The sequence below is a fragment of the Podarcis filfolensis genome, assembly GCF_964270895.1.
Source record: "Podarcis filfolensis genome assembly, chromosome: 3".
In the NCBI taxonomy this organism is placed as follows: Eukaryota; Metazoa; Chordata; class Lepidosauria; order Squamata; family Lacertidae; genus Podarcis; species Podarcis filfolensis.
The window spans coordinates 50,390,791-50,417,195 of NC_139606.1; the positions used below are offsets into that span (position 1 = coordinate 50,390,791).

Genomic DNA, 26,405 nt, shown 5'->3' on the forward strand with positions numbered 1-26,405 from the left:
CCAAGTGGCCTATCACTTCATGTAACTTAGGAACAAATGGGTATTGGACTGGACACTCATCTTTGTTCCTGCTTCAGATCTTGAACCACTCAAAGAAATAAAAGTTACATTTTCTTCCCAAACCAGAGATCATAGCACTGTTCTTTGAGAGGATGATGAAAGGGAAACTTCTTTTTGCATTACTCGATTTTGCCTGACATGATATAACGAAATTGGAGCATCATTTTTTATTCCTACATATATTTGCCACTCTTGATGATTTCCAAATGCAGACACCTATGCTAATTTATTCACATGTTCATTCTGCATTCTGCGCCTATGAACTTGGATTACACACACAGATAGAAAAGAAATCTCACATTCCTGCAAAATTGGAGAGGCAGTATTTGAAACAAGCTCTTGCTGACAATTCTAGCAAGCAGTTCTTTTGACAATTAGAAACTTCCTCTCCAGTCATACACCCTGAACAGCAAAAGCAACATCCCAGTTGCCACTCATCAGCTTTGGAACTAACTTCCTCCAAGTTTCAAAGAAGCCAGCACAATGCAATGTAATATGCTTTTATTTGAATGCTGGGTAAGTATGTTGATGATGCATTTGTGAATGTTATGTACCCTGAGCTTTTAGGAATAATGTGTGCAAAAATCCCAAATTAAAAAAAATTACTGAACAATAACAAAGAAATGTATGGCAAGGGTAACAACAACCATTAATTGCACATTCTCAAAGGCAGAATAATTGTGTGTCAGACTGGCTCGGTAAAACTTCCTCTCTACCTACCCTCAGCATTTTGTTACCTTCAAACCAAGTGTGTGATTGGTGAGGCAAACAGAAGATGACCACACATTTTGTTCTCTCACATTTGAAGAGCAATAACTATCAACCCTAGTTCTATGCTCAGAATCTCTTAACTTCATTCATAAGCTTGTATTGAAAGTGTGAGGGAAGCTAACCCTTTTCCCCACTCTTGAACAAGCTCACTTTTTGAGGAAGGCATGGCGGTTAAAGTGGTCTAAGAGCCATCTAATCCAAGTGAAGTGATCTCAAGTAGGTGGCTTCAGAGTTGCCTTTCCCCACTCACTTCAATTCTCTGTTTTCTGGCCTTTTACAAACTGATGTATTAATACAAGTGGTGCAACAACTCCAGTCATTTATCTTCCATTAGTTTATCTTGTAAGTTTGACCCTGAAGTAGGACTCAGGAGTAGAAATATTACACATGGAGATTGCACCCATTTAGCACCATTTGTTTTCTTCTCCCAGCCTCACTTGCTCACTTCTATGTGTGAGGGAGAGGATAATATAAACAGAGTGGAGCTCTTAAACAGATAGGTGCTGTGTTCACTTCTGCTCCAGGTGTTATTGCAGTGACACACAGTGAGTGTTACTGCATTAACTGTCAGTTGACAGTACACCCTGTACACCCACACAAACACAAATTACTCCTACCATGGTGACCTTGTCAGTATTTAGTAGGCCCTGGTGTTTTGTTTTGTTTTGTTTTAACATGCTTCCTGGTTTCTTCCATTATGTCTCTCCTGACTAATTGAATGGGCTCACCTCTTTCTCTTCCAACGCACAATTTGGTAGCAATGGAATTTAAACTTTACATATATATTGGCTGCTGTTAAGAAGGAAAGTCCATTGGGGTTTAAGGTGCAAAGTTATTGTTTTAGGGGTGTCTTCTTTTTTTCTTTTCTTTTTTTTTTTGGTGCAATTATATCCTGAACCCCTGGCCTACCTGGCAGCAAGTCAGTATACCAAGCCCAATGTTCAAAGTCCAAGGGTCAATCCACACAAGCAAAGTCCAACAGTCAGGAAACACACTTCAGGGTCAAGCCAATTCCAAAGTCCAGCAGTCAGGATAGAGTCAGTTCCAAAGCACAGCCCTGTAGGGGTCCAAGAACACCCAAGCCAAGGTTCATCAACATGGACAGCAGACACAGCCCCTCAGCTCTGCTCCCCTTTTGTACTTCGCTGATTGCAGCATCTGGGCTTGACGAGGCAGGTGACCCTCACCTGTTCCAGTCCTGCTCCAGCAGAGGAATCACACCCCTCCTCCCAGAACTAGGGAGCTGGGCTGTGGGCCCTTGCTTGCCTCAACCTCCTAGAGCACCACTCCCACTGCTCCTCATACCTCAGGGCCCACTGTGTTTGTGGGGACTGGGGCCCCTCTGGCTCTGGTGCTAGGTGCTGCTGCTCTGGTTTGTGCGCACTGACCTCCATCCCCTCATCATCCTCCGTCACCCTGTGAGTACTTCCTTCCCCATTCCCTGCTTGCCCAGTCTGCTACACCCCTCGCAGGGATCCTCTTCCTCCCCTCTGCCATCCTGCCAGTTCATGACAAATTACAGAATGTGCACACTTTGCACATGTGTGCTTTGCAATTACAGTTTTTAAGAAGCAAACATTCATTTTACACCCAGGGCATTGTTGGGATGTTAAGCCCTCAAGGCCTAAGACCCAGGCCTTTTGTGCCAGGCCTCAGATTGCCTTCTCCCTCTTTTTAACTTCCTTTATCTTTTTTTAAAAAAATATAGGGCAATTGGGAGTGCTACAAAGTGAGATGCATGTGAGACTTTAGCTATCACACACCCTAGGCTGTGTACACACATTTAAAGCACATTTGAACCCTATCCTTCTCAAAAACTCTAGGCCACTGCAGCTTGATAAGCTCTGTGAGAGGTGAACTACAGTTCACCTAGGATTCTTTTTTTGGAGGGTGGGGATGTATGCTTTAAATGTATGTTGTGTATGTGCCTTAATTTGCCCAGAGGCCAAGGCAAGCTGCAGAGAAACAGTCAGGACATGCCAGGGCAGTTCTCCAGCAACCAGCCTGCTCTGCTGCCACTGCTGCTGCCCACCTCTGTGTGAGGCAGGTACTATGTGTAGAGAGGTGGGAGGAGGCCTAGGGGCAGGGTGGGAGTTTGGGTCAGCTGTAAGGTGCTTGGCAAAGTCTTAAGGGGAGTAGCAGGGAGCTGGTGAGGTCTGGAGGGATTGGCGAGAAGGGGTTCAGCTACTAGTAGTTTTAATATATATATATATATATAAGATCTTCTGAATAGGTTATGTGGGGTGGGGGTAGAGGGTCCACTCAACACACAGCATACCTTCCAAGTGCCCCAGAAAAAATGGGACATTCTGTATTTTCAGGTGAAATCTAGATAGCCATTATAGGTGCAGCACTCTCACACCCCGAAAAAAGCGGGGGGGGGGGGGAACGATGCCCAGGTCATGTTACTTGCCCAGGAGCACATCTTGGAAGGCACATGGCATTGGAAAATGTTAGATGGTATGACACAGTGCACTCAAACCAGAAAATCTTGTTGGTTGCCATATCTCAGAATAAGTCCTGACAGCCAGAGTAAGTTTTGCCCTATGACAGTCATCTATAAATATAAACTAGCACATAAATATAATATAAATATAAATGTGCATCTATAAATATAAACTAGCACATGCAAGTTTTAATGGGCATTTGTACAGTGGGCCTGTACTCCAAGTGTTTGAAGTAGTTTACCACACAATGTCCCTACTTTATACCTTAAAACCAGGATTAACCATATATATGAATGGGATATATATGCATACTCCACTCACCCCTATGATTGAGAATACATGCATACAGAACCAACACTTCAGAGATAGGACTGTGGCAAATATTTTTACCTTTTGAGCCACAAAAAAAAAAACACACCAGGATTTTTACAAACCATGATGAAGCAAGGAGGGACAAATCATTCCTTAGAAATGAAACAAAAAACCTGTAGCCTTTCCTTAAGGAAAGGTATCCAAACCGGAGACAGAGATGTTTACCAAGCACACTCATCCATTGGGCTATACAGCACAGGTATAGCGGTTAACGACGCGGGTGGCGCTGTGGGTAAAACCTCAGTGCCTAGGACTTGCTGATCGTATGGTCGGCGGTTCGAATCCCCGCGGCGGGGTGAGCTCCCGTCTTTCGGTCCCAGCTCCTGCCCACCTAGCAGTTCGAAAGCACTCTTAAGTGCAAGTAGATAAATAGGTACCGCTTTATAGCGGGAAGGTAAACGGCGTTTCCGTGTGCTGCGCTGGTGCTGGCTCGCCAGAGCAGCTTCGTCACGCTGGCCACGTGACCCGGAAGTGTCTCCGGACAGCGCTGGCCCCCGGCCTCTTAAGTGAGATGGGCGCACAACCCTAGAGTCGGACACGACTGGCCCGTACGGGCAGGGGTACCTTTACCTTTATAGCGGTTAAAGTTGACTAACAGAAAGACCAAAACCTGCTTCATGCCTTAACTGTCTCTGCTTCTTAAAGAATATTTTCACTCCCATTCTACTGGTCTACTTCTAGTATAATGGATGGGCTTGAGATGAATATCTTAAGGCAGTAGACTAAAGGGGTTGGGCTTCACTCCAATACCCAGGTTTAGTTCAGGGCCAGGGAACCCATGGTCCTCCAGCTGTTGTTGGACTACAACTTCCATCACCCCAAACAACTGGTCATGCTGGATGGGGATGATGGGAGTTGTAGTCCAACAGCACTGGGTAGGCCAGAGGTTTCCCAAGCCTGTTTTAGTGTTAAAGAAGAATCACCTCGCCCTCCACTTTTAACCAAACTAACAACTGCATTAATAGTAAGAATGCTTGTCTGGTTTGTCCTTCCATTAAGTACTCAGGCAGATTACCAATCTACCAGGTAGGTAAATGTGAGAAAGCCTTGACACTTGATAAGACCACGGACTTTTACCACATATTAGAATGTGTGGCAGGAAAAACACCCACCCGCACTCTTATGTTTGTACTAATACAAGAAAGCAAGTAACCACATGGCAGAAAACCTGACCACATGACAGATTAGTTGTCAGTGTGTTCAGCCTTTGTGACATGACAGCGAGGCCTCCCAAGCTGTATATGGTTTTTTTTCTCTTAAAACTTTAATTAGCCTCTGGTAAAAGCAAAGTAAAACTGGTTGTTGCAGTCAACAGTTTCCTCACATGAATTAAGTGTTGAGGCCAAATGGGCTCAGCAGCTGCTCAAAAGGAAGGATGAGTACTTGTCAGTCCCTTAAAATAGAGCTGTCTATCAGGTTCTGCCTCTTAATTAACACACCCTTCCGACAGGTTAAGCCAAATTTCTGCAATTAGACGTTCAAGAGGAAGGCCACTATATATTATTAACTTTATATGTAGGGTGTGTTCTGCCTCGTGCCTTCAGCCACACTTTGGCATTTAGGCCTTGCACAACAATAATTTAACAAGTCCGTCACCACATGACCTTCTGTGCATCCCTTTTACTTTATGCACGTTGGTGTTGTACACAAAACCTACACCTAGAAGACTTACCTGTCCTGAGATGGAATAAGTTGTACTAGGGAAGTCAATCAATTCAAAATTTTGTCATTGATCAGCCACAGGAGGCTTCTTCTTGTGCTCAAGACAGTAGTACTACTTATCTAAGCTTAACTTAGCTTAACTTGTCTTACAGGCACCTCTGGAGGAGCTCCGTAAAACTGTAGAATCATAAAATTGTACAGCTGGAAGAGACCCCAAGTATCATCTAGTCCCAACCCCCTGCAATGCAGGAACGTCAGCTAAAGCATTCATGAGAGATGGCCATCCAGCCTCTGCTTAAGAACCTCCCATGAAGGAGAGTCCACCACCTTCCTTCAAGAATTGATTGCTCCTGCTATTTTCGTAAGTCATTTAGAGGTGTTAGTAAGCTCAGAAGACAAGAAATGTGAAGTTTTTTGTTGCAGTGGTGCTTTATGGCAGCAGCTTTGGAACTTGTTGGATTTGGTAACATCCATGCTGAGTGAAGAATAAGAACAAACCAACCATAACAAGATGGGTCACACAACACAGATAAGCTTGGTCCCCCCGGATTTTTCCAGAGAGTTTTGTATTTTAATACAAAGTTCTTGATTTGCCCAAGGAGTGTCTCCAAATTCTATGCAGTTCTTACAACACAATACTTTTTGACTCCTTGTCTACAGTGTCAGAGTCTGGCCTGGAGATTCCATAGTCTGGCTCTTCTCCAAATAGTTCAATCACCTCTTAACCGAGAACCAAAATAAAGAGCTTGGAGTGAAATGTGTCAGATTTAACAGTGATTGTTTTAAATCTTTTAACCCACACAATTGGCTTATGTTATATTCAGGGTCCAAATAATCTGATTTCTCTGTTGGCCTTGTATTAGAAAGCAAGGGCTCTTGACAGTGAAGTCAAGTCAAAGATACAATTTAGTCACCTGCACCCCAAATTATGGTGACAGATCAAAGGATACACGCCAACATAATTTTCAACTCTTTGGAACAAGACAGAATCAGCATCAGTCCTGCTAATCCTTAAACGTGCCCTTAACATCACACTCCCTCTTGGGCTTCGCCATCTCCCTCTGGCATATGTTTGACCCATCTTATTGCTCCTTGTCCTAGATTGGTGCGGTGTAATTCAGTGGTGACAGTCTGATGGCCATCACACCACACCCAAAACACTTCTGGGCTTCGGCTGTAAAGCCCATTAGTTAAGTATCTAGTTGAACACCCTCATTCCTCATTCTCTTCTTTTTCTTTGCTGACACCATTTTGTCATTTACCTTTGTCCATTGGCATCATGAAGCTTCTCTTCCCATTTTTGTTTTCTAATAACTAATCTACAACACAAACACTTAGAGCATATGCATACATTTAATAAAAATGAGGAGGAATATAAATCGGGAGGGAAAAGGTAGGGAAGGTAAAAAGAGGTGCTGGGGAAGGGGGTGATGGTGAGAGAAACAGAGTGCCTAGTGGAAGGGTGCACAACACCCTTGTGCACAACAACCGACAAGGAGGTGGAATTGGCATTCCAGAAAAGCAGGAAAAACTGCAATGTTATACACGCACACTGGGGAAGGAGGAAGTCCCATTGCTCCCAGTCCTTCTGTGTAAATATGCATAGTGTCACATATGCTGGGGGCGGGGAGAGACTATTTGCCCGCCCACCCCAAGATGTTGAAGAAGTGGGATTCCCCTTAGTCCTATCAAGCATGGCCAATAGCCAGGGATGGTGAGAGTGGTACTTCAGCAACCTCCAGAGCATCAAAGGTCCCTCACAGCTGATCTATATGCCTCTGAGCACAGGTAAACATGGAATAGCTAACAGGATGGAAATGCTGTTAATCTAAACATGAAGGTAAAGGCTAAAGGGACCCCTGACTGTTAAGTCCAGTCACAAACAACTCTGGGGTTGCAGCGCTCACCTCACTTTACTGGCCGAAGGAGCTGGTGTTTGTCCGCAGACAGTTTTTCCAGGTCATGTGGCCAGCATGACAAAGCCGCTTCTGGCGAACCAAGGCAGCACATGGAAATGCCGTTTACCTTTCCGCCGGAGTGGTTCCTATTTATCTACTTGCACTTTGATGTGCTTTCGAACTGCTAGGTTGGCAGGAGCTGGGACCGAGCAACGGGAGCTCACCCCGTCACGGGGATTCGAACCGCCGACCTTCTGATCGGCAAGCCCTAGGCTCTGTGGTTTAGACCACAGCGCCACCCACATCCCTTTAATCTAACATAAAAATCAATAAATGGGCAGAGCTATCCAATGTGTCTCTAGCGTACACAGGAGCCAATTCCTAGGGGTTGAGGTCTCTTTGGCCCCCAATAAAATATTTGAGGGTGCCAGCCTCCCCCTCAAAAGGTGATGGGTATTACCATTCAAATGTTGGGCATGTGTTGCGTCTTGTGATCACTTATGTGAGGTAGGGCTTACCTGCCCTGCCAATATTTTATTCAAGTTGGCACCCCTGCTAGTGGAGGAACTGCTTACTAGGCCCTACTGGCCTCATTCTGGACAGGGCAGAAGGTGTTGGTGCTTTCTGTGGCAGATTCTGCAATCATACCTAGAAGTTTGAGGCTGGGGCTCCAGACTGTGTGTCTAATAATAACTTCTGCATTTTGTAACAAAGAATACTTTACCTGTGTTGTTTTTGCTGTAGCACTGAACGATGCATGAGTGAGACCTGTGATTACTGTTAAGTGAAGTATTTAAACTTACTTAATGTTGTAGTCAATTTACTGTGAGAGGGGTAGAGGCGGGGGAGCACAATCATGAGTGTTTAATACTCTAACAACCTATATTTCCTACACTGTGCAAACAATGCACGTATGCCTCTCTTGACTAGACAGTGAGTCAAGCATCGCACACTTTTTTTCTTTTAATTCAGACAATCAGGCAGTCACGCACACACATGGGACATCAGGATTAACTAGTAGTTTCCAGCAGTTTCCTCCTCCCCTTTCCCAGTTTTTCTGTTTTATATTTTTACTCCAATTGGTTTCAATGGAAGGGAAAATAACTGCATGAGTTCCAGTGCTGCCATCATTTTTCCTCCCTTGTCAGGGGCATGTCAATGGCACAAGACCATATTTTAATTATCAGGCTCCAGCTTCTTTTCCAGTCTGCCACTCACATACCCTCAGCTGCCCTCCTAAGAAGCTGAGAATTGCTTCCGAAAATATTCAGAACTATTAACTCATCCTCCCTACAATCCCATCACCTGCTCCCTTTACTGGTATCCACAAATTCATCTGTCAGTGGCCTCATTGTGACATCATGTCCTTCCACTCCTGTCTCTCTGCCACACTGCCGCACATGCCTGGAACCACCGCTGCTTGTGAAATCCTTTCATAAGAACATCAGAAGAGCCTGCTGGATCAGGCCCAAGGGCCATCTAGTTCCAGCACTCTGTTCCCACCATGGCTAGCCACATGTACCAGGAAGCCCACAAGCAGAAGCTGAGAGCAGCAGCAGCACTCTCCTCTCCTGTGGTTTCCTGCAACTGATATCAGAAGCATATTGCCTCTCACAGTGAGGGCAGTACATCCTTATCATTTGTCCCACTTCACTGTAATTTACCCCATCCCTACTACTAATTTCTCAAGCTCCCTCGTCTCCCATTTTGTTGCCCACTTAACACTGATTGGAATTACCTCTGGGAAGGGACCATGTCACTTCTAGCTCTCTGTACGGCAACCGAGCTACAAAAAATCCTGAATATGAATAGTAGCAGTAGCTGTTGACTAACTCTCACACCAGGTTTCAGGGCGCCCTTGCGTATCTGCCACAAGGTGTAACTTCCTACTCATTAAAAGTGAAGTTCTTTCAGCATCTGCAGGTAAAGGGTCACTGCTCATTTGAAAGATTGTAATTAAGTAATAGAGTTTCTCTTAGTCGTGATTATGATTCATTTCCCCTCACACTCCACCCCGTTTTCACACAAACACTTAATGCCAGAGTTGATTCCTGTTCCACCTGCATATACTTGTAAGTCAAGGAACAAATGGGAGTCTCTGTTCTGTAATCACTTCTTTGGAAGAAATGTGTTGTAGTTGATCATTACCACCCTGACCCCCACCCGCCACCCTTTACAGTTTGGCCACAATCCAACCCAAATTCAACACTTTTGTTTTTAAAAAAATCAATCACTTTTTAATCCCATTCACTTTAATCAAATGCACAACAATTCCATCCGCTTGACCACTGTGAGAACAGGATGCTGGACTAAATGGGCTATTGGCCTGCTCCAGAAGGTTCTTCTTATGTCCATATATATATATAATTTCAAAATTAAACAAATAAAAGTGTTGTGCTATAAACCACCATGGAGCATTTAACTCCCTATGGGTGATCTAATTTGCATAGAACATACACTTCTCAAGCTTGGTTTGGGAAACCACTCTAGCCAAAGGCACAGGAACACACCCTTAATGGTGCATTGCTCTTTTGGGAGCGGGGGTGGGGGGACCCCAGAAAGTTGCACAAGATCTATGTGCTTCATTCAGAGTTGCTGCCTGCCATTTAGGGTTAGGTGTTTACAAAGCTTTCATGTCAGTGTAGGTGGAACTACACATAATGTCTAATACTAAGGTTGCTTAAGCATTTTATTCTGCCTTTAGGAGGAACAAGAATTACTTCACTGAGTACCTTTTCAAAATTAATTTTTTATTTTTTAAAAAACTTTTTTTGTTGTTAGTTACAAAATGACCCAGAAAAGACACACCCTTCCAACAGCCCACAGAAGCGAACCAGAAACAATATAGCCCACTTTTTCATACAGAATATGAAGACAAACTGCAGGAAAGAAATTGGAATAGACAGGCCTCATTCACATGGCATGCACATCACTTGATTTATGCATGTTCATTCGGAAGTACAACTGGTGCTATTTTTAAAGAAATAGAGTTGCCGGAACTCACCATGAACATCTCCTTCATTCTCTTAGAATGGCAATGATGCCCACCTGGGAGGTGCTGGAAGTGAGTTCGTGTGAGTTCCAGCTGAAAAAAAGCCCTGATTACAACCCAGTGGTTTCCCCCCCCCAAAAAAAATGTCTTTAGGATTGCAGGCTTTCAATGTGATCCTATGCATGTCTATTCAGATGTAAGTCTTGTTGTATTAAGGATGCTTACTCCCCAGAAACTGCAGTCTAAGGTACCTGATCACAGGGTGGCTTGTAAGACTCCCGTCAGACCACATCATTGAATGTGGCAAGGTTGGAGGTGACAGAAGTGGCCTCAAGCACACTTGAATAGGGTTTGAGAGCAGAGTTTTCCCCATGAGATGCTTCCATAGGCAGAAGAGAGGAGTAGCAATTTCTGCCACTTCCTCCTCTACCTAAAGACTCCATGAAAAGCTGATCTGGAGTGTTGTGTGACACTGGAACAGGGCGGGAGGTGGTGTGGGGGATGACAACAGGGGAGGCAATTGACTCAAATCCTCCACCCATCCCCTTCCTCCAGCAGGAAAATGGAAGAAGTGCTTCCTGGAAGGGTATGTCTGGATCCAACCCATTACTACTGGTAGCTGAACATGTGAACTGACTGTTCAGTTGAAAGCTGTTCAGTTGAAAGCTGAAAGCAGAGTGAGGGATGTGAAAGCTGTGTCCAGTCTTGTATCAATGGAGGTCTATTTGCATAAGGAGCTCCAAGTTGCACTTATCATATCTTCAGCACATGCATGTGAACCTGCCTGCAGAACAGAGAATCCAAGTGTTATACATGCATGTTTGAACCAGTCTTGGAAAATGGGGCACCAGATTTAAGGGATCCAACTCTCTGATAAAAGCTTTCAGTACTTTCCCACATTTTTCTGACAAGTGAAGCATACATTTCCTCCAGATTCACTTTGAATTCTTAGTTCCATCCCTTTTCATACTGGGTGGCACCAGGTGATAGAAAGAAAAGTGATAAAGAATCATAGTAGCTGAGCAAACCCTTCTCGGTGATTTATAATTACTATGATCTTTTTTAGAACCGTAGATGAAAATTAAGAATGACTTTCCATAGCCCTTGATGTTAAGAGTCATTTCCTCTAACATAAAAGACATGAGCTAAAAGGGAGCCCTTGCTTGAAGTGGCATGACTTGAAAATCAAACTCATTCACCCCGGTGAGTAACAACACTACATCCTTGGCTGCCAACATTAAATTTACACAGGCGACTTTCTATTGTATGAAATTGATGAATCACATGTTCTTCATTGTAGCTTTTTTTTTCTTCAATGGTTATTATGCTTTCCTTTTCCTCCTCTTTTCAGTTCTTCTGAAATATGATTAAACACTGATTATTGTGAAGACTCCACCCCGCCCCCTGGCCACCAGTCTCTTCCCGATATCCTCTTCCACAGGGTTTGCACTGAAGTAGGAGGCCTGAAAAGCAAGCATGCCTAGACATATAGTTTCCTGAGGGCAAGCCTTAAGATGCTTCAGAGTGTCAATTAATATAAAATAGAACCTTTATGACCACCACAAGGCTGTTATCTGCCAAAGGATAGAAAAGTAGCCATCAACCAGCAAAAGAGGGTATCATTAGAAAAACCTGGGAACAACTAAGCTTGATTAAATTGTCAGCAATGTTAAAGAAAAAGGATAATTACCAAGAATAAATTAAGTCAGTTAACAGCCTATGCAAAAAGAGAAGCCGTTACTTCTTTACATTTTTCCAGTTATAGTTGCAATTGGTACTTTACTTCCCCAAGAGGATGTCCTAGACTGTCTTCATATGACAAACAGTGTAGGAAGAGTTATGTCTCCAGCATGAGTCTTCCTGGAATCATCACGCTTGTGAGACGGGTTCCATGCCTTGATGCTCATGCATTAGTTACCCTCCCCTTTTATTTAAGAAAAACCACATGCCAGCCACAGCCATTTGCCTACTCAGCAGGGGGTAGCCCTCGGTTTCCCCAGATGAAAACAAATCCCACCACTAACCACCTCAGCCTTATCGGAATTTGGTCCGATAATCTGGGAACGTGGAGTTACAGGGCTTTGAATTAAAATGCCCTCTTAAAATGGGTTTCTGAAATCTGCTCTATTTACGAGTTGTGAAAAGTTGCCTCATACTGTCTAGTCATAACATTAAACGCCAGAGACAAAATGCAGAAAAGGGAATTCCTTTCTTCACAAAAACACTCGCTGCGTGCTTCTGACAGGCCAACTGCTTTTGAGTTAGGACATGAGCTGGCATGGCACTTTTTGTTTCAAAGGGAGACAGAAAATGAAAGGGAATTCAAAATGAAGCAGAGCAAATTTATGTTCTTCAATGGGGATACAGGAATCCGCGCATGTTTAAAGCAGGCTTTAGTGCCACCATCCTTTGCAAACACTGTGTGCGCATTATCTAAATGATACCGAAATCCAGATGCAACCTCTCAGAAATAGAAAACCAAACTATTTTGGAGAGCGTGGGAAGTTAAAAGTCAGTTGTTCCTATTTATTAGTAATTATTTTCAGCTGTGCTGGCAAATGATTAAAACAAATTGCTAGCCTTTAATGAGACATTGTATTTCCCCCTTTTTCTTCAACAATCAAATGGAAATTATTTCATCAGTAGAAAAGTGATATATTGTACCTGATGCTGGAGAATATTGGGAAAGGGAAACACCATGCAAAGTCACCTTTTGGCATTAGGGCAATTTCCATTAAATTCTTGGGCCAGGAATTCAGCAGCTGATGCAGACATGACTTGCTATTTGGTTATTATATTCTCATTTACATTCTTTAATCACTACTGTGTTTCGGGATGGTTTTCTTTTTTAAAAAAAGAAAAGCCGCAGAGTTATCTGAGCAGGGGGAACTCTGTATAACTAGAAAATTGTGTCTGGCCTTAATTTAGTTAAGGAGATAGGCAAACTTGCTTCCGTGCCCCATCAGGAATGGCAGGCACAAATCAAGAGTGCCTCTGACTGCACAACTGAAGCAGGGTGTTTATTCTAACATTCCTATTCTTTTGTGCTAAAATGCAACCTTTTATGCACAGCCAGATTATGACTATTGTCCTAGGGATAACAGTAAGCTTTTCAAAGTCTTGCTCTGAACCCCTTAGTTCAAATAATGTGTAGCTCCAACATAACTTTCTCATTACAATTACTTGCAAAAGATGTTAAGGAATCCATAAAATAAATTCATGCAAATCAATTATCTCAGAATTACTTTCATTACCAAACTTAAAACCATGGAGAGACCTGGTCTGAACAAAGACATTGGATTCTTATCTCATTATACATGACAAAGCCATTTTTCACCTTCTCACCCCTTGCTTTTTCCTGTAAGACCTATTGAAGTCGTTAAGAGTCAACAGGCTCATCACAGCTATCTGCCAATCACCCATTCCCACCACCCTTCTGAGTAATACCCCTCCCCACCTTCTCACTATATAGAAGGATCTGGCAACTTCTGTTTCAGTGTATCTGAAGAAGTGTGCATGCACACGAAAGCTCATACCAAGAACTAACTTAGTTGGTCTTTAAGGTGCTACTGGAAGGAAAAAAAAATTTTTTTTTGACTATGGCAGACCAACACGGCTACCTATCTGTTTCTGAGAAACTATTTCAGTATTTCCATCTAGTGAACAAACCTGTCTGACATTTTAATCAGTTCACAGAAGTAAACATGCTTAGAAGAAACATAGTATTCCATTCATTGTAAATACAGAGGAACAATCACCTTGAGGCCTTGGGGAAGTACTTTTTATTACAATGGCAGCAGAATGGTATTTACATTTTCCTGTTTGTACAATGACTCTCGCTGCTTTGCTTTATTATTATCAATAGCAGTCTTTCATTAATTGCACAAGCAGATAAAGTAATTATTAATTTTCCATTTCCAGACCATATTATTTATAGGGCCTTATTTTTGTTGCGTTAGGACACAGCAAGACAGCATTTATTTATTTTAAACAAGGCCTTGTCAGAAGGCTTACAATGCAAAGAGTATTGGTCAAACTTAATATAAAAGTCGCCATACATTTGAAGAAAAAACATGTTCAAAACCACCCAGTTTTTATACTCTGTGACTACGATCCTATGCACTACTTTACTATTATTATTTATTGAATTTATATACTGCCCTATACCTGGAGGTCTCAGGGCAGTTCACAGAACAGAACAAAAATACTTTAGGATATCTCCTGGACTTGTTTACATTTAGAAGGATTTTTCTCCAAGCCCATTTTAAACAGGAGGCCCTGCCTACAGCTGCATGGCATGTCACAAAATGGTTTTGTCAATTTTTCCGAGTTCCATAAGAATTTCTAGCAGGCAGCAAAAGTAGGGCTGCTGCTCAAGAACTGCGTTAGGAGGCTGTGCATGTGGACCTGTGGGGAAGTGACTGTGATCCAAGTAACTTTTCCTTATTAGCCACTTTACCAGTGCATCACACGTATGTTAGAGGTGAAATGCATACTAGATTAGAACTAGAACTGCTATTCTAATCTAATGAACATAATTAAAATGACAGTGATCTTTTTAAAAAAAACCTGCTCTTTACACGTATTTATACTTACTCCAAAAATCAGGGGTTTGTGTGTGTATGCGTGTTTGTAATATATCAGGAATTGGCACATGCTTGAATTTCCCCATCTCTTTTGTTGTTATCTCACGTTTGAGATGTGATCACAAGTATATGCGAGTTAAATTTCATTTTGCTGTTGTATAGCGTAGGGTGAAAGTGACCACTAGAGACTTGGATGCTGTAATTGAACCACAACATTGGCCTACTTGATTTTTGTCTTGAGCTACTGTATTAAGTGACATCAGTTATGGCTACTCTGGTTTAAAGTATCATGCTGAGGACTCCAAGAACTATGCTCTAGAAGGACTCAGGTTTTGGGATAAAGTTCCATTTATGTTCTGATGAATAGGCAGTTGCATTTTTTGCTAAGTAAAATGCCAGCCTAAGAGAGTCAAATTTCACTAGTTCAAAACACTTTAAGGCAAATGTTGGAAGGAGACACACACTTTTAATCTCCTTAAAACAGATCTTATCCTCCAAAGCATTCTTAAATCATGAGATTGTGCACACGTGAATTCAGCTACCAACCATCCATTGGTTGCGCCATCAGGTGCTTGGAACAGGCCAACTAAATATACGCCATCTCAAGCTTACAGTAGACACATAAAGATGCAAACAAGACTATATGGGAGAATCTTCCCTGAATGGCTACAGGGAACAAATAAATTGCCCTTGGTATGACACCGAAGCAGAAGAGGTGTTACATCCTATTTCTTACTTCTAATTTAGTGAATAGCTGGCACTACGATATAGCCAGAAAAAGTGAGCTACTGCTTTTTCCCCCCTTGCTTTTTTCTTGCATTCCTGCTTTATTAGAATATCTAAACTCAAGACTATAGTACACAAAAGCAAGCTCGATTAAATTCAGGCATCCCATCCCATCATGGCTGAGGAAGCTGAGCTACATTTCTCAATGGACAAATTAGCATTTGAAATTGGCAAGCAAACCATAAATCAAAAACCATGTTTTAAGTACATTTCCAAACAGTTCTTTGGGGCTAGCTGTAGTTTGGTGTGATGCCTGAATTCACAAACCAAGTCTCATCAATTACTGCAACTCCAGAAGATTCTGTAGAATGAAAATAATGCTAAGCAAATAGAAAATGAAGAGCAAATGAACAGCTTATAACCATGGTGTGACTATTGTGTGTTTAACACTCAAATCATTGTTTAACACCTGAACTATGATTAGTAAAAACAATGGTTTGGTGTGGTGTATGAATTAAGGACTAGAAATGTCTTTCTGGTGCTAGCTTATACAGACAAGTTTGGTTTCCAGGAGTATCTGCCTAATAGACACAAAGCTTCATCAGGCATTCAAAATCTGTGCAAAGTAACTGCACAAGGGAGGTTACAGCCATTAGTACACAAGCTCCACACACCCCTCCACTGTTTTAGATGCCCTGCATATGCTGAAAAATAATATTCTGAAGCAGGGAGCCTACCCTACTCATCAAAGCATTCCACATCAAAACAGTTGTTTTATGCCCAGCAACTATTTCCTTCAATTATGTTAAATGTTAATTATTATAAATGAGTAAAGCAATCCGTAAACCAGCCTATAAACATTTGAATAGGAGTCAACAGGCTGCATATTTCCATTCCACTCCATTTAATCAATTATGAAGTCATTTTTGCAGAACTGTTGAACTGAAATTTTATTTGACAAAATACTAATTCTTAATATTTGCCATTGAAAGGGTTAAAAAAGAAGTAACACTGGTACAAAAAAGGGAAAGTTTAGTTGTCATTATTTCATTGAAAGCTTTGTACACTCAAGTTACAGCTTAAAGGCCTTAGGTAAAAAGACATGTTTAGAAGGCTGGTCCAGAGTAGGGCAAAACAGTTATGTAAGAGCTTAGTATAAAATTGGCATTGCCAAAAATGCAACTTATTGAGTGGAATCCAGTTGGGGTCACTTTGCTGACAAAAGGCATCCACCAGTAGAACAGGGAGAGAGGCCTTTATTATTGATTCTCAACTTTGCAGTTCCCTATCATCACCAAATTTGTCCTGAAGGCTTAGGGGTTCACCAGGACAGACATGGGAGGAGGCACTGCCACTAACTGTCTCCTTCCCCATTCCCCTGTCAGCAAATCCTTCTCTCAGCAGAGTAACACCAAACTAGCTTTCACTGATTGTTGCTTATTTTACTAAAGGAGATTAAAGACATTAGACCACTATTGACAGAGTTGAGGAACCTGTGGCCCTTTGAGTGTTGTTGGACTAACTCCCACTATACCTGACCGGGGGCCATGCTAGCTGGGGCTGATGGAAACTGAGACCCATTACTATATAGAAGGCCACAGGTTTCACAGCCTTGCTTTACACCAAAAATTTCTTCCTATCTCCCTAAGAGTATCACATCTTTCTTAAGGATGCTTGGACAAGCCCAAGGCAAAACAGTGTGAAGGAAACTCCAGTCTTTTCAGCATTTTGCAAAGATGCTTTACAGGCATACTTTAAAAAATGATTTAGTTGTAAAATAACCCCATATTTCCTGTTAGATTGTTTCCTGTTAGATTAGTGTTAAGTAGAATCCTCCTTTGTAGTCTTCGTTTTCCTTCTTGTAAAATACATCAGTTCATCTACCCATTTTTCTTTGTATTTCTTTCTTTTTGGTTTTATTAAATTCTATTTTTCCTTCCAAGGCCTTTCCATTTCCCCCCTGCATGGGCTCCAGCTGGAATCCTTGGTGAAGAAACCTTCCTTAGCCAGCAAGAGGGCAGGATTCACGGAGCAAAACTTTTCTTATAGTGCCTTCAACCTTAAGAATTAGACAGCAGCCCTGTCTTGGCAAAAAAATGCCAGATCCTTTCATCCTCTAGAGCCAACTCTGCATTATCAACTCTTAACTTATGCAGGGCAAGTCTAGTATCACAGTATCATTTTCTCTTGTTTTATGACAATTACACAGAACTACTTTGCTGGAGCTGCCACAAAGCAGAAAAGCAGTGCTAGGAAGTGGCACAACACTGCTTCCAGCAGTTGAGGTTTTGCTTCAATCATTCTTTGGGAGCTTGAGACAAAATTTAAGACCCATCCCGCTAAATCCTCCAATCTGTGCAGATAATCTGGCATGAGGGAGATCTTCACATGGAGCATGCTGCTGTTCACAAGAGTCAATATATTTGTTTGTCTTTTTAAGAATATATTCTAATAAAGCTTTCTTATACTATTTTCTGACTTAGGAATTGCTTGAATAAGGCATACATTTCAGTATATTCAGTGGCCATCTCCATATAAATTATGCAACAGAGTCCAATCATATATTACTTGAAACTTAGTCATATACTGCAGTCACCAAGACTTCATTTCAAGTAATATGATCAGAATATAATTTGTGAAATACAAAACATACTGTGATGATTATTTTAAAAAATCAATTTCCTAGTATAAAATTTAAGAGACATTACTCCAAAGTGAGGAGTTTAGCTTAGTTTCATCTTTTTATAATGGGTTCCTGCAAGTGATTATTTATACAACTGTTTGCATACTTCTCTAGAATAAAACAGTGTTTTCCCTGTAAAGACAAGCCATTGCAACATTAGAAAATACCCCTGTTTATTTATTATTAAGAAATACAAAGTGGCACTTATTTCCACTTATTCCCCATGCTTTCAGCTTCAATTTTTTAACAAGAAAACAGAAGTCTTACAGCAGCCTTATAAAGTTTCTCATGTCACAGCTGAAGTTAAATGACAGCAGTGGAGAAAACACGGGTGATGCAAAATATAGCCTGTCCAATTCCTCTTATCACATGATGGATCTTTCTTCCTGTTTGGCTTGCAGCAGCAAAAGTTTTTGGTCATGTCACCCTCATCAAGCCTGACACAACTTGAAGTTGACTTTGTTGCTCCAATCAAAGGCTGATCCTCATGCATACCAGTTGACACTTCAATCTGCAGGTTGTGGGATAACACTGATGTGAAGAAAATTATCAGGATAACTCATATGTTCACTTAGCCACTGTACTGGTGTTTCCAACATCGGTTCTATGCCATGAATCACCACTTGGTTCTTCTTTTCACCATCTAATTTTGAAACAGACAGATCACTTATCAGACACTCACAGGCAAACACATGGCTGAAGCAAAGTGCATTTGGTTTCATTACATAGTGAAATTCTGCAGAATCCATGATTTGTAGTTTTGATTATTGTCTTGCTACTTCATATTTAACTGAATGATCCCTCATGATAAATGAAAAGTTAATTCTAAAAAAGGGAAATATTCTGCTATATGAATCATAAAATGATTCATGCACCAATATCTTTTTTTTTTTTTTGCAACGGTTATGATTTTAATAAGGCTATAAAATAGATTTACTGTTCTTCCCACCGTGTAAATTGAATGAAATCATGTCATATGAGCAAGCTTCTGCTCTCTCACCAGGACTTTTCTTCTCCTCACCTTGCTGCCTTCACACTCCACCTCCAAAATCTCCTGGGGGGTGGGGGTGGGCTACACAGCAGGGGGGAAAGGAAGCCCCACTGTGCAAACAAGGGTCTCTCCATTCATGCACAGGAACCACTGGATGCAACCTACTGCATGTATTCAACTAAGTGTTACCGAAAGTACATACAGTGAAATGAATGTTTACTTAGGTTTGAGTGGAACTACAAAATAAGTGCACAATAATCACAATTAAATAATAATAATTCACAAGGCACAGTGGGAGGGGATTATTTTAAACATTTCTATATAGGCCTTCATTTTAAAAGATTCCAGGTAGATAATAAAATAATTAAAACCTAATACAATGCACTTCTTGGTAGCTGCTCCCAAACTCCCTCCTTAGAGAAGTTAGAACTGGCTCCCTCCTTGTTGTCCTTCTGCTGGCAGCTGAATACCTTCTTATTCCAGCACTTTTGGGAACTGACTGCTTTTAATGAAAGGGCTGGTGCCATGCTCTTTTTATTGTAATACTCTGTATATTTTTAACAGATTTTAAATATTTATATATAGTTTTAATTTTATGACCGTTTAATTGTTTTTAAATGATGCAACTCCTATGTTTTTAGCTGTTTCTATTTTATTGGTAGGCCACCTTGAGACCCTGACAGGGAAAAAGGTGGGGTATAAACAAACAAACAAACAGAACAAATAACAAATAAAAGAATTAAAAATTACACAGCACACTGTGAGATAAGTAGAAGAATGAGCAATTATTCAAATTAAAATATGTTGGTAAATAAAAATGTCTTAACCTAGCGCTGAAAAGACACTGGGCATACCACTTTAGTGAGGGCTTTCAAAAGCTGGGGCACCACCACCGAGAAAGCCCTATTCTTTACATTACATACCTCCACTAACAAAAGCAATTAGAATAGGCCTGGGTGGAACATCTTAAGAAAGAAACAAAGGTGGAAATCCTAGTGGGCAGAGTCCACTAGTTGGAATGGTTGGATGTGTGTAAATATAGGGTACAATCCAACTGGCTCCTTTGTGATCATGGAAGGGCCTTGGATCCAGCAGAGCCATCCACTAACAGAAAGGGGGATTGTTGCTGTTCCCCCTCCTAGCCCCTGTCCCCCCAAAATTATGAAAACATGAATAGCTCTAACAGCACACTTTTTACTTCTATGTATCAGTAAAAATCCAGCTAATTGAATCCAAGCTGTGAAGAACCACATGCCTGGGGTTTGCACTGCATACATCATGCTGAAGGATTTCTGCCTCAGACACTGTGGTAATAGTCGGTGGGGTCAGGTCAAAGAGGGTTAAACTGAGTCAGGATATAGCCAGCCAAAAGGAATCCATCAAACACTGACTTTAAAAGGGCAATTAATCTTAGGCAGAAAATGCTTCCTGGGGAATGAGATCTCAATCTTAAGAGCACACTACATGATGTAGCAGTAAAAAAGTACATATACAAGCTTAGAGAGCTTTTATCCCATGATCACAAACAGAAGGGGAGTGCTGTTTATAAGAAAAATACAAAGCTTAATACTTTAAACTTCTTCCGGGCTTCTATCTGTGAGAAATGAATAAAATCATAGCACCTACAATGTATGTCTGGCCTACTTAAATATTTAATGAATTTAGGCAGAATAAAATGATTTAAGTTGTGAGCCCAAGGCACAGGGAATATTCTGAGAGAGAGAAATAGTGGCAATATGTACACAGTAACATTGCTACAGAATACATTTCAGACTGAAATGATGGCATCATACCCATGCAGTGTCCTATTCTGACAATATGAAGAGTGGGTAGGTGGAAATGAAGCCAACATCACCATCTAGAAGTGCTTCACACTGTATGACACTCTGCAGATATCTATTATCTGATCCAAGAAAATGCCCAACTGATAAATGATAGGTCCAAAGAGAGAGTATTACTGAGGTCTGCCACTGTCACTAGTAGTGGGCAGATTTATCAGAGTAAGTATATTCTTGAAAAATAGGCTTTCTGATGCACCTTTCTTTAAAACCAGACACTAGATATACTTAGCATGCAAATCTTAGGCTGCATCATTTTAGTAAGCACTGATGGTGCTAACCTATTGTCCTTATTTTCAAAATGTTTAAACTTAATTCTAAATTAACCCAACTCTACAACAGTTAAGGGTTGCCCAGCCAAGATACTCAGTACTGCCCAACATGCCTAGGATTAAGTTCAAGCAACCCTACTCTCTTTCTCACACATGGTGCACTATTGCAGATTCAAAAATGCATGGTTTGCTACATCTACATTTTGTAGAATATTTTCAGTATAATTGTCTTTCAATTAACTTTTGTATCTCAAAAGACTGAGACAACTTTAACTCTGCTAGTAAAGTATGTTTAAAAAGGACTGTAACTTATTTTCCTACACAGCAATCCAGATAATAATTTAAATAGCAGCTGATCAAAAATAATTTTCCCTGGAGCCTACAAAGTACAAGAGTTATCATATTTTCAGTTAATACCTTCAGGATTAATTGCAGCAGGGCAAACTTCTTTTAGGAGATCTCCCAGTGTATGAAACTGTCCATCTACAGCGACAGGACGAAACAACTTCTGTATAAAAGGTCGCTCAGTTGTGGTCTGGCAGTAACAGTAAAAAATTAACAAATAAGCATCTATATGTAACTATCTTACATCAGTATAATGGATAAAATAGGCTCACTGTGAAATACTGCAAACAAATTGGCTCTGCATGTTACAAGAATCTATAAAACTCAATTTATATTACTTTCTTTGATACTTTATACACAGGAATTTTATTGACAGTAGTAGTAGTTGACATTTTAATGCTGATATATGTTGGACTGGGCAATAGGAAAGAAAGATGAAGATGGTGATCAGAGGAAAGGTGTCATTTACTCTTAAGTTTCCTCTAGTTTGCAAAGAGTAACTGCTGTATCTAAGTCTATGGAATGGTTCTCAAGCAATGCTAAACCTTGCTTTAACATTACAAGGATGAGCATAGGGTAACCTCAGGCTTGCACTCTGGCCCCACCAGTAAGCTGTAAGTAGACTGGAAGCCTCCATTTCCAACTAATCACAGTTCAGCATTTATGTCCAAACCCTAAACTATGGTTAGTATCAACTACAGTTTTGTAGAAACAAGCCAGCTTCTTAAACTACAGTTTGCTGGGTTTGATAACACAGCTACTGGGAGTTAATCAGGAACAGAAGTTAAAGGTTCTAACCTTCTCTTTGTAGTGATCCCAGAGGAGGGAGCAATCACAAGGCCCACCTGTGGCTCATTCTCATAAGACATTTCTATGGTTTAGCATTTTATCTGGGTCAGCCATGTACCACATCAAACTTCATGTGTGAGGTGGGGCAATAAATTCATTTTGAATTGAATATTGCCATAAGAATTTTACCTACTTTGTACTTATGTCTCAGCTAGAATTAAAAACTGGGAGAGATGTAGTAGTTAAACACGGCAGAGTTATCTTAAACTAATATGCATAATTATATAATACAGGTCACTCGCAACTTGAACAGGTGTTACATTATGGGGATGGTGTGTATATGCAAAAAGGTGTAGTCAATCCATCCCCTTGGAACAGCTCCCATGTGAGCAATCTTACCTTCCAGAGATGATCCGCCAAATAGGTCTCACCTCCCAAACAAGCAAACCACTTTTAAGCGCTCGGCCTTGCTTACTGTGCTCTGGGACAAAATTTTGCAGGATGATATCTGTGGTCTCCTGAGAGCCTCCGAGAGCCTGGTAAGCCATAGCTGTCAACTTTTCCCTTTTCTTGTGAGGAATTCTATTCGGAATAAGGGAATTTCCCTTTTAAAAAGGGAAACGTTGACAGCTATGCTGGTAAGCAAGGCAGGGCGCTTAAAATCTCTTTCTGCACCTGGAAACCCTGCACAAAGAGCTGTTGAACTCTATGCTTTCTGTGCATTTAATCTGTGTGATTTCAACTGGCTATGTAAAGTTGAAACTGCGTAAGTTAAACACGCACAAGTTATAAGTTACCTGTAGCTTTGTCCACAGGTACCTTCGACTAAATATTACCAAGTCTTCTTGGTAAGGACATTGGCTTACATACATTGTTTAAAATCCAGTTAAGCCAGCAGTTTATACAGGATGTAATCATAACATAAAAAGCACAACCCACAAATTATAATTCAAGAAAGCCAAGAGACTTACTAGTCTTTACATCTACATAAAAGAATGGGTTCTCTAATTGTATTTAAACCACTGCAAATTACTTTACATGTTGAACCCACACTGTAACCATATTATGATTTCCATATGTCAACAGCTTAACAGTATAAGAACTGTAGTCCTTCTTTGGATATATCAGCATGCATCCCCCCCCCAAAAAAAAGACTCTAAAGAATAAATCTAACAGAAGTATTTCATAATTTAACAAAAAAAAATCCCAAAAGGTTTATTTTAAATTAAAAGAGAAATTAATTTTTATTTTTGTTACGTTAATAAATGTTCTACCCATTCACACTGTGAATTCCTGCAGTCAGTACCTGCTTGGCATGCTCAAGTTCATGACATCAAATAGAGAGGTGTGTGTGTGTGTGTGTGTGTGTGTGTGTGTGTGTGTATGTATATATATATATATATATATATATATATATATATATATATGGGGGGTGTCTTTCTTCTCTCTCTCGCACGCTGAAGGGCATGAAGCCCACTGTCACAGTGATGAAGATGAGATTGATATACCCCGACAACTCATTGTGGAGATGTTAGAGGGCAGCAAGAAGGTACACAGCTCCATCTTCTCACACCAATCATGCCACCACTGTAGCAATGTCAGCACTATGGTGAAAATGACTGAGGCGATGAAGTGGAACCATGACATCCCACACCAAATGTGTTGCCTAATCATCTCTCCAACTCCAAAAAGAGCCTATCAAATTTGATAGGGAGGGGTAAGGGTGTTTTGTTTTTGTTTTTTTAAAAAAATTATTCAAACATTTTCCACAGTTGCAATGACTGCTAGAGGCTGGCTGCTCAACTGAGATGTTATAAGCAGTTTTGTCAATATACGTTTCTGTAAGACATTACTCCATAATCTTTATTGCTACAATTTGAAATACAAGACATAATCACTCTCAAGTGCCACAGAGGCCCATTACTACAACTACCGCAATCCCAAATAACAAAACCTTCACAGCTTAATGCAACCCCTGCCCCTCAAAAAAGAACCCTGCTCCCAGAAATCCAGGTGAAGAGGATTTACATACACATGGGTTCATACTAAGTCATATTCTGAAAACACATATATATTGTAACTATACTGTGTCTTTCACCTCCCCCAATCCCTTTTCTACTGTATTCAGCACTCTGAGGGCTCACTGTCCAGCTGAGGCATTTAGAAGATTCCTGGAGGTAGAATATAGCCAGTGACTTTTATAATCTATAAATTTGTCCAACCCCCTTTTAACATCACTAAATTGGTGGCTATTGACACATCTTGTGGCACTGAACCCTTCAGCTTAGCAATGTGCTTATATTTTCAACTATTTCAGCTATAGTATTTGCCAACAATTGGAAATAATCAGATTTCATGTCATCTGCAAATACTAAATTGCATTCAACACACACACTTTAAAGTACGATTTGCTGAAAGCTAATAATTATATAGTTCTTAAGGAATTTGAAACAACTATACACGTAGCACACCCATAGCGGAAACCTTTAGTTGTCATGGTCTGTTATTTCCTAAAATGTTATCATTATGTCTACAACAGTATCAAAGTAATGTCAGTGATACTTAACCTAAATAATATGAATGTCTCAAAGACTGTGGTTGAATTAAGGGCAGCCATTAGAATTACACACACATCTGGAATGAAGTAAGGACTTATTTATTTTTTTACAGTAATGTTTATTACAATTTTGTCTAGACAATATAATGCTGAAAAGATTTTGGTCACAAATAGTTTAAGGACAATTTTCCTAATCATATGTGGGCAACAACCCATGTCTTCCTCATATCCTTTCATTTGGCAGGATATGCTGTAAGGAGTAATTCTGATCTCCTACATGATTAAGAGCAGCATTATTTCAAGAATTGTGGATAAATTATGGCAAATGTTTAGACTGAGTATCCCACACAGTCTGCTTACGAATCTCTTATCCACCTTCTTCAAGATGCCACCCAAAAAACCTTAATTTTACTTGCAGTTTGTTCAAATTTCTTGTATTCCTTCAATAACTAACACAAATTACAATCGTTGCAGTGTTTATAGAAAACTGCAACTGCCTTGGCATAGCATAGCAAAGCTTATGCAGGCAGCTAAAATGACGTGTATGAACATAGTTCTGGCTTTTCTTCCTTCTTGAATGGAAAAGCATTAATCAGCATAGGAAAAATTAAGTTGGTTAAATTACATTATGCAGCTATAGCCATTAGCTTCTTTGGTATCATATGGTGGTAGAACCAATGATAGCAGAGTGATCACACAGACAAAACTTAGAAAACTTAGAACAGACATGGTAAAGTAGGGACGCAGGGTACTTAATGACTGTAGATGGAATCCAACTTTTAAAACTGTGACTGCTGGAGACTATGGTCTGGGTTGTAAGACAAGTTAACTTAAGGAAGCCCATAGAAGGAAAGTTTCCTGACCCCTCCTCCTCACTTGCCGCCACTCTGAAAAAAAAGCCTCTTCAGAGGATCAGGAGCCCTATTAAACTTAATAGTGCTGCAGAAGCTGGATTAATTTGGGGAGAGAGGGGAGGTCTCAATATTAGATTGTTATTGTTATTAAGCTTATTACATTGCATTCCCCAAACACTATTCATGCTACTGTTCTATAACAGGAGGAAAGAAACACAGTAAAATTACCTAATTTGAACTAAATCCTGAAGTTGTTATTACATGGTAATAACAACACTTCTCACCACTGTGGCAAAGGGTAAGGGAAGATTGCTGAGTTGCAAGAAAGCAACAGGTATAACACAGAGCTATGTATGCCGAGTCTTGTGTGACTGAGATGTGGAACAAGGCACATAAAAGCCAGATGTCTACTCAGACAGATCAGGTAGGCTAGCTGCACAAGAGAAGAGTGTTGACATGGCACCTCATCAGGTGAGGCAATGGTGATAGCAGGATGCAGCAGCTGTAACAGCTAACTGGGGCAATGGAGTAGCCACTTTACACCTGCCTTTCCCTCCAATGG

General features: G+C 40.7%; 1 protein-coding gene and 1 long non-coding RNA gene across 6 annotated transcripts in view; one reads left to right on the top strand and one right to left on the bottom strand.

The window, feature by feature from the left end:
- Positions 1-1,901: 1,901 nt before the first annotated feature.
- On the top strand, positions 1,902-13,445 carry LOC310760258. Of its 2 annotated transcripts, XR_014546860.1 has the most exons (4): positions 1,902-2,249; positions 5,465-5,673; positions 11,269-11,405; positions 11,554-13,445. It is a non-coding gene; the product is annotated as an uncharacterized lncRNA (long non-coding RNA). The 2 variants fall into 2 exon arrangements; XR_014546859.1 differs by having other exon boundaries at positions 11,269-13,445.
- A 526-nt stretch (positions 13,446-13,971) lies between these two features.
- Positions 13,972-26,405, bottom strand: part of ATG5 (autophagy related 5) — a 30,817-nt gene continuing 18,383 nt past the window's right edge. For all 4 annotated transcript variants that reach the window (XM_083608441.1, XM_083608443.1, XM_083608444.1 and 1 more), the window contains exons 7-8: positions 21,716-21,833; positions 13,972-18,840 (exon numbers count right to left, since the gene is read on the bottom strand). In XM_083608441.1, coding sequence (XP_083464567.1) covers positions 18,704-18,840; positions 21,716-21,833 — 255 coding nt within the window. In that variant the 3' untranslated portion in view covers positions 13,972-18,703. The remainder of the gene's footprint in view (positions 18,841-21,715; positions 21,834-26,405) is intronic.